The sequence below is a fragment of the Taudactylus pleione genome, unplaced genomic scaffold, assembly GCF_031769625.1.
Source record: "Taudactylus pleione unplaced genomic scaffold, aTauple2 ptg001137l, whole genome shotgun sequence".
Taxonomy (NCBI): Eukaryota; Metazoa; Chordata; class Amphibia; order Anura; family Myobatrachidae; genus Taudactylus; species Taudactylus pleione.
Window position 1 is genome coordinate 2325119 of NW_028285538.1, and position 8965 is coordinate 2334083.

At 40.2% G+C, this 8965-nt stretch overlaps 1 protein-coding gene across 2 annotated transcripts; it reads left to right on the forward strand.

The window, feature by feature from the left end:
* The first annotated feature begins 831 nt into the window (after positions 1–831).
* Positions 832–8312, forward strand: NR4A2 (nuclear receptor subfamily 4 group A member 2). Of its 2 annotated transcripts, none has more exons than XM_088462015.1 (8): positions 832–1081; positions 2344–2468; positions 3071–3933; positions 4889–5018; positions 5599–5762; positions 6346–6548; positions 6723–6901; positions 7015–8312. In XM_088462015.1, the coding sequence occupies exons 3-8, from the start codon at positions 3073–3075 to the stop codon at positions 7269–7271; spliced, it is 1794 nt and encodes a 597-aa protein (XP_088318141.1). In that variant the 5' UTR covers positions 832–1081; positions 2344–2468; positions 3071–3072; the 3' UTR covers positions 7272–8312. The 2 variants fall into 2 exon arrangements, with proteins under 2 accessions (XP_088318141.1, XP_088318142.1); XM_088462016.1 differs by having other exon boundaries at positions 5599–5687.
* The last annotated feature ends 653 nt before the right edge of the window (positions 8313–8965 follow it).

The window sequence follows — 8965 nt, forward strand, 5'->3', positions numbered from 1 at the left end:
TAATTATAGGATACAAGCTGCATATGTGTGTAGATATTATGTCATTTTCTTATTTATGACTCAGGATACTGCAAAAGAAACCAGTTATTTGGTTGTAGAGCCTTCTATTATGTCACATATGGCAGATGGAGATGATCTGCTGTGTGATTCCCTCTTTCATCTGACAGAAGACAGAAGACAGCATCCAGAGGGATAATGACTAAGTCCCCCCGTGCTTTCCAGCCCTGATCCTTCTCCACTGGACGTGCAGCTGCTGCAGAACCTCTTGGGAAAAAAAGCTGAGCTGTCACTCAATGACTGTTTTGGTTGTCAGCTCTAGCAGATCAGGGGCAATGCTGCAATCTATGAGATTGCTGGAACAAAATGTTATACAAACGCTCAAAGAGTGCTACCTAGTATTTCTAAGGAGTATGTGTATGTTTGGACGTGGATAGACAGACATAAATATATATATATATATATATATATATATATATATATATATACTGTACATATGTGTGTGTATATATATATATATAGTGACTGTACAGAATGAGATAGTAACATGGCACAATATTACAATGTGCAAGGGGCCACATAAGATGGTCGCGCTCAGGGACATTGGAATATGAGTGTTCCTAGTCCCCTGTACTTGCACTAGTCTCAGGCCCTGCCAGCAGCCCCCACTCACACTCACAGTCTCCCTCAGGCTGCCCCCACTGGGCAGGCAGGACGCACAGAGAGTGAGAACCCGGCTCGCTCCCACCTTACACCCGGCTTGCTCTGTGACGTCACATCGGAAATTTACCAAAAGCCAGAACAAGCCAACAGCGAGCTCGGAGCGGGTGAGAACGGCGGCGGATTGGCCGGGCCCCGGGCTGACGTCGGCTGACGCTCGCCGCCTGCTAAGGGTGATAGCAGTGGAAGCCTGAGCCAGTCAGCCCACATAAACAAAGGCACATTGGAGGGACGGGCTCAGAGCGCTGCTAAGTAGTACAGCAAGTTCCCCTCCGCCGCTGCTGCTGCTGCAGTCACACACACAGGGATGTGCTCACATCTGGCTGCATAGGGAGAGAGAGGCGCCTCTGCCCCAGCTCTGCAAGTAAGTGGCCGCTCTGCCTGCTGCTGTGTGCCGGCTCTCTGGGACCATTACACTCTGCCCACTGCTGCTGCCAGTATCATGTGCTGCTATAGCGCAGCCTGGTAGTGAGTGGCACGCTATGGATCGGAACAAGCGAGCAAAGTTTTATTACCCACCTATTGGCCTGGATCTGTTTTTTTTTTTTTATATTCTAAGAAACTTGTCAGGTACCTGTCATGCTTCATTATAGATTGCTTATCAATTCAAAGAAGGCAAAAATTCTGCTGCTAGACAATTTTGTCTCTTCTGTTATATATATATATATATATATATATATATATATATATATATATATATATTTATATATTTATATAGATATTTATATTCATACACACATGTATGTGTTGTGTGTACACTAGGCATGTGACTGTAAGTTGGTGGATACCTATAGAATGATGCTTGCTCCTGCTTTGCCTGTAATGTAGTTACTCTGCTGGTAGCTGACTCTGGAGAGAATGATTTTCCGGTCTCCTAGTTACTGTACACGGGGCCATCAGCTGTAAGAGGTGATGCAGACCAATTAATACGGAACAGAGCTGGATGCCTTGATACAATGTAATGCACTAATAAGCAATATGACCAGAGCTCAGTCTCTGTACTGAGGTGACAGCAGCAGGAGGCGGCTTCTCTGGATACTGTTACACAACTTGATAAATTGTACTTAGACTTGATATATATAATTGTTTATACCTCAGCTGTGTTTAGGTACTATTGGATATATCTGAGATAAAGGTGGTTATTTTGGTTACATCGCCATGCCAACTATTTCCTATGATTTGTGCTATAAATAATCAAGGATGCTTTTAAAGTGAAATGAATATTGGATGTTAGTGATGAGACAGTTGGAGTGGCATGCTCTGGGCCTTCCCCTGTCACCTCTGATGGGTAGATTTGTGTCCTGTCACAGTATAAATGCCTGTCTTGTTCTGCACTAATTGATTTCTCGGGCACACTTAAATAAAGTGAACACCCACTACGATCAGTATAATGACTCACAGCCTGTTGAGCTTACAGTGATTTATAGTGGCCGGGGACAGGGATTTCTCCACTGACTCATGTACACTAACATAGTAATCTAATGATCACTGTGTTTTCTGCTACTTATCTGACCTGGGATAGTGGCGTTAAATAGTGGAAAAACTTCCAGGTGATATCAAGCTGCCAGCTTGTGAAAGTCATTTAGTGGCTGCTTTCATTTAACGTGTCATGTATTTCTATTCCAGGAACATATGCTGGAAACGTGGCTGCTAATAAACTGAATATTTTATATCCTGGAGATCTGTCCCAGCAAGAATCACAACACTGTCCACCTTTACTTTCATCGAAAACGCCAGCAGCCCAGCTGAAGGTTTGTTCACTTACTATTATAGAGAAGGGGGATTTGTATTGGGGGCTATGGAGTGGGAAATTCACAAAATTTAGGGGGTTAACATAATGAGCTTGCCATAGATATAGCACCATTGAAACATGATCTAGATATTTTTAAACAATGTACAGATTTTAAATGTGAATCGTTGGCTTACGAAAAGGGGAGGGGGTGGGGCAGGGGTGATCAGCCTGTACCCCACTTCTACAAGTGGCTACATCCTTCCAGCATGAATGGTTCACTAATTGGGATAGTGGGAATCTAAGTTATCAACAAATGAAGTGTATGACAATTTCTGCAAAATACTGAGGAAATAAGCAACTTTTGGTCGCCAGCTGTTGTGGAACTACTAGTCCCAGCAGACACATATTGGCAGGGCACGCTCTATAGCTTGCTGCCCCACACTCCTTGAGCTTGCCAAGATGTAATGACACCTTTGGGAAGTTGTTTAAAAGGGTGGGTATGACACCTTGGTGTTAACGTTGAAATACTGTATGTTTTGGGGTAAATGAAACAATGGTTGAGAATTGGTAGAAGTACGCAGTTGAACAGTATGGGTATCTATTTAATTGTTTCATTTACAGCCATGCCCTGTGTTCAGGCTCAGTATGGGTCATCGCCACAAGGAGCCAGCCCAGCTTCCCAGAGCTACAGTTACCACTCTTCAGGAGAATACAGCTCCGATTTCTTAACTCCAGAGTTTGTCAAGTTTAGCATGGACCTGACCAACACTGAAATCACTGCAACCACTTCTCTCCCCAGCTTCAGTACCTTTATGGACAACTACAACTCCAGCTACGACGTCAAGCCACCTTGCTTGTACCAAATGCCAATCTCTGGCCAGCAGTCCTCAATAAAAGTTGAAGATATTCAGATGCACAGCTACCAGCAGCACAGCCATCTGGCACCCCAGTCCGAGGAGATGATGTCACATTCGGGCTCAGTCTACTACAAACCTTCTTCACCCCCAACTTCCAACACCCCAGGTTTCCCTGTCCAGCACAGTTCAATGTGGGATGACCCTGGCTCTCTCCACAGCTTCCATCAGAACTATGTAGCTACCACCCACATGATTGATCAGAGGAAAGGTCCTGTGTCCAGGCTCTCTCTGTTCTCCTTCAAGCAGTCTCCTCCTGGGACACCAGTGTCTAGTTGCCAAATGAGATTCGATGGGCACCATGTATCTATGAACCCTGAAGCATCAGGAGCCCACCATTTGGTGGATGGACAGACTTTTGCAGTCCCTAACCCCATCAGAAAACAGGTAGCCATGGGTTTTCCTGGACTCCAACTTGGCCATGCGTCCCAACTCATTGACAGCCAGGTCCCCTCACCCCCTTCTAGAGGTTCCCCATCAAACGAGGGGCTTTGTGCGGTCTGTGGGGACAATGCTGCTTGCCAACACTATGGAGTTCGTACATGTGAAGGGTGCAAAGGATTTTTCAAGGTGAGCAGAAGGCTTATTATCTTCTCATTGTGGTTGACAGTTTCATAAGTCACTGTATTCACGATAACACTCACTAAATTCACAGCATCTTCAATCAGAGCCTTTGCACTCTACATATTTCTATTATATGTCTTCTAAATTAAATCCCTCTATAGTAATAATACATTGGGAACAATGAGTGACAATAATAATTCTCTGGTATAGTTATTCCCGATGCAGAATTTATTACCAGCCTGGATACTTTTTCGTTCTATTGGAACAAATCTCTATGATAATTGTGATAGATAGATAGATAGATAGATAGATAGATAGATAGATAGATAGATATTGTAAAGGACATTTTTTGCACTGATAAATTGTAAAGAATGCAAAATCCTGCAGCAAAGCCTTAATTTGCTGTGCATGGTGAAACAATTGTCACTTGAAGGGAAATAAAATAGGGACAATTAGACATTGCTTCCAGTGCTTCTAGTACATATCCTCCGATTCTCATTTCTTTGCTTGTGTTTGGTTGAACATTTCTATTTGCATGTGCTACAAGCAGCCTTCCCCCCTTTAGATATAAATTGGTTAGGACAGAGAACCGTGTCTGAGCTAACCAAGTGGAACAGAATTCCCTATGGTAAAATTAAGTGATCTCTTTATTTCAGCGTCCTGATTGAATAATCTTATCATTTGAAATAGAGACGTCTCTAAGGGATGTAAATAATATGAATGCCCACGGAATTGTATTTACTGAACGCCTTCTCCTTGCCTTCTTGGCATATAAAACACAGCTAGATCCTGCAGGACAGATCCAATGTTAACGCTATCAATTATTCTGCTGCTACATGCCCTGCACTCCCATCCATAGACAATAAGTCCTAGCCGTTCACACGCATTATTCTCATCCCAGCTCATAATGAGAATTAACAAATCAAGTCTAATGCAAACCCCCTTCTCTTCTCTCTTTCAGCGCACGGTCCAGAAAAATGCGAAATATGTTTGTTTAGCAAATAAAAACTGTCCGGTTGACAAACGACGTAGAAATAGGTGTCAGTATTGTCGCTTCCAGAAGTGCCTTGCAGTTGGAATGGTCAAAGAAGGTACCTATATAAATTTACATTATATATATATATATATATATATATATATTCATATTCATACATATTCACGCCGTTTTATTATACATAGAATACTGGGGCGGTTACTTTTCAAACTTTGTTTGCAGCGGATCTTTATGACTTTGTAAATTAGGTTATTTGTACATTGAAAACATTTTTTTTAATATCGATTAGAAGTCCCTGCATGAAACTATATGAAATGAGAGATAGAGAAATTATAAATGAAAAAAAAATATATATATAATTTTATTAGAATGGATTGATTTGCTCTATGGTTACAGGGGTGAGTTGCAGGCTGGATTGTTGTCCCTGATTTGCAGCAGAGAGATATATGTGTGTGGGGAAGAGTGGGGAGTGAGGATGGCATTGGGGAGATTCTGGTGCCAGGGAATTTACAAGACACCAGTTCTGATGTTCATTGTATTGTTCATAAATTAGCCCAGCGCACACAGCAGGCAGACTGGGTTGAAGGGTGCCTTTGTGATGAGGCAGGGGGCATTGTGTGCCAGGAATGTGAGTGGGAACCAAGTCTTAAACATCCTGATCTTTTCTTTGCTTGCAGTGGTTCGTACAGACAGCTTGAAAGGTCGAAGGGGTCGCTTGCCATCCAAGCCCAAGAGTCCCCAGGAGCCGTCGCCCCCTAGCCCCCCGGTGAGTCTGATCAGTGCCCTAGTGAGAGCCCACGTCGATTCCAATCCGGCAATGAGCAGCCTGGACTATTCCAGGGTAAGTGGGAGTCTGGACTGGAAGACTCAGCAGCCTTCATAGTGCACCATAAAAATGACCTATACCCCCCACCCTCACCCCGATCTATTTGTACCCCTTACAATGTCTGTTGCCAAATCGAGAATATTTATCAGGGTGCAAATTAATCTAATTTCGATGTCCAACGCTTAAATAAACTTCTATCTTCTCCTGCACATAATAGTGTAATTGCACAACTGGCTCTGACAGCTTTGGTCTCAAATCCTTTATGGCCTTAATAAATCAGAGCTGTAAGAGCCACCGTGATATCTACATTATATTATATTTATGTACTCTAATAAAAACAAGCAAATGAGCCCATATTGCCGCATGGTTGCTGGGATTTATAAATTAAGTCCAGACCTGGTGCCACTCTGTATAATGACCTGACTGGCAGTGGGGGCATCTCATTTTCCTGCTGATCACAGTGAGTTGTAATTGTTTAAATGAATTCAGGCTCCCTTGTTAAAATAAACAAAGTTTGCAATTTCACGGGATATATATTTTGGAACTAGTCATTACGTGTTTTTTCTTTTTAACTTTGTCTTCATTTTCTGTTTTCCAGTTTCAAGCTAACCCAGAGTTCCAGATTAATGGAGATGACACTCAACACATACAGCAGTTTTACGATCTGCTGACTGGATCTATGGAGATCATCAGAGGCTGGGCTGAGAAGATCCCAGGGTTCTCTGAGTTGCACAAACAGGATCAGGATCTTCTCTTCGAGTCAGCTTTCCTGGAACTCTTCGTCTTGCGGTTAGCCTACAGGTAATTACCAAACTAAGTTTTAATTGTTATATAAGCAACCCTCTTTCAAGGTCAATTGATTTGCATTTTATTGGCTCCGCAGTAATTAGGAGTCTGTTAAACGCCCATTTATTATTCTGATACTAATTAGTTTTTGTCTTTTTTTTCTGATTTTTTTTTTTTAATTAACTTCAGGTCTAACCCAGCTGAGGGCAAGCTCATCTTCTGTAATGGGGCGGTCTTGCACAGGTTGCAATGCGTACGTGGCTTTGGGGAATGGATTGACGCTATTGTCGAATTCTCGTCCAATTTACAAAGTATGAACATTGACATTTCGGCGTTTTCCTGTATTGCTGCCTTGGCCATGGTGACAGGTGAGGGTCTCACACGGTGCAAAGAACTGATGCAGTATATTCTCTTTCTTTCAAGAGTGCAGAGGGGAATGTTTGTTGCAATTAACAGATTTGTATTATTTTATTTCCCGCAGAGAGACACGGACTAAAAGAACCAAAACGAGTAGAGGAACTGCAAAATAAGATTGTAAACTGCCTAAAGGACCATGTTACATTCAATAACGGGGGACTAAATCGCCCAAACTACCTTTCCAAACTTCTAGGAAAACTCCCAGAGCTTCGCACACTTTGCACTCAAGGCCTCCAGCGCATTTTCTACCTAAAACTGGAGGATTTGGTACCACCGCCTGCCATCATTGATAAGCTCTTTTTGGACACCTTGCCTTTTTAAAGAAAAACTTTTCAATGAACTCTAAAACAAATAAAAAAATAAAAAAATAACATTACCAGACTTAGGGGACTCTACCTGTGAAATATATGCAGTTTGGGTGCCAAATTGCCAACAGTGACTTGTGGTATCTGCCAATGACAGAGAATGGGCTCTTCAGGATCTAAAGACAAAGGACTCACCAATTATACTGCTATCAACTATCCATCATCAGTTGACACCGTTCCACATCAGAACAACGTCTAACTATTCTAAAACATTTTTTTAATTTACTAAGTGCAATCATGATTGACCTAAGTAAATAGTATTAAGGTGACCAATCACATCTCCCCTACAAAGACTTTAAAAAAAAGTTTTCTGTTGTAAAAGAAAGCTGTAATATATTGTGGAATACATGTTCAGTGGATGGCATGAAGGAAAAAAGGCTTGTACATGAATAAGATACAGTTTAGCTATTTTTAATCATTTTGTGCCTATTTATGAATAAATATTAAACCGATTCTACAAGCTGTGTTTGCAAAAAAAATATGATAAATACTAATAAAAAATATTGCATAAAAAGCATGTTTATACAGTGCTAGATCGGGAAAACCTATAGACAATTTCTTCTCCGGTAATGTCTATATTATATAAATAGTATTCAGACACTATGTAGTCTGCTAGATTTTATAAAGACTGGTGGTTATTCGAGCTTAAAAAAGAAAAATAAAAGTAAAGAAAAATGTTTTCTGACCTGTAAAATAAGTAGGCACAAGTATTACAATAAACTGACCATTGCAAAGGACATATACGTGTTTGTAACACCGTCCAACATTCCTTGTTTGTAAGTGTTGTATGTACTGTTGATGTTAATACAAAATTTATACAGTACCTTAGTTTATTTTTTGTTGTCTAAGGCTAAATGAAACTTGCATGCAACAGCTTCAAACGGTTTCCAGGAACTTCAAGGCCCAATGGAAATTACTGAGCACTTTGATTTTTTTTATTGTCTCAAAAATTGTCAGTTAATATATTATTTCATGTTTGAAAGTAAAAATTTGTAATACTGCCAGCAGTTCTAGTATGTTTCTTTTCTACCACAGCGCATTGGAAATTCATTGCTTACAACTGAGCCGTGTCTGTTTTTGTTGTTGATACATATATATATATATATATATATATATATATATATATATGTTATTCCATAATATGCGGGATAAATCTTATATTCCAAAATTCAATAGAATGACATTTCTTCTAAAGAGCAGCAAGACTTTGTAAAATAACAAGTCTGTACAGGTGCACCTGCCAGGTCGTGAAGGAATATGGTGGTAAAGTGTATTTATACTGATTTTCTTTTAGAATTTATGTAGTTTAAAACGTGACCTTTGATTGAAATCTCCTCATATTGTTTGCTACGTTTATCTGTATGTAATTGTTCCGCTCTTTGTTTTAACGAAAGAAATAGAAGACCAAGTTCAGCATTTTGAAATATAATATTACATAATATACTACAATATATATATATATATATATATATATATATATATATATATATATAATTATATATATATATTAGCTTTTGATACTTTGAACATCCCTATTTATTAAAACAGCATTAAACTAGATTACATATCTTTAAAGTATGAACTAACAGAGCACTGAATCCCTTTTATCCTGCATCGATTCAGTGGAGGATACTTGTTATACAATTAGAG

Excerpts from the sequence above, each read along its gene's own strand:
- NR4A2 (XM_088462015.1), top strand. The coding sequence starts at position 3,073 with ATGCCCTGTGTTCAGGCTCAGTATGGGTCATCGCCACAAGGAGCCAGC. Across the intron at positions 3,934-4,888 it reads GGTGCAAAGGATTTTTCAAG|CGCACGGTCCAGAAAAATGC; the intron begins GTGAGCAGAAGG and ends TCTCTCTTTCAG. Across the intron at positions 5,019-5,598 it reads AGTTGGAATGGTCAAAGAAG|TGGTTCGTACAGACAGCTTG; the intron begins GTACCTATATAA and ends CTTTGCTTGCAG.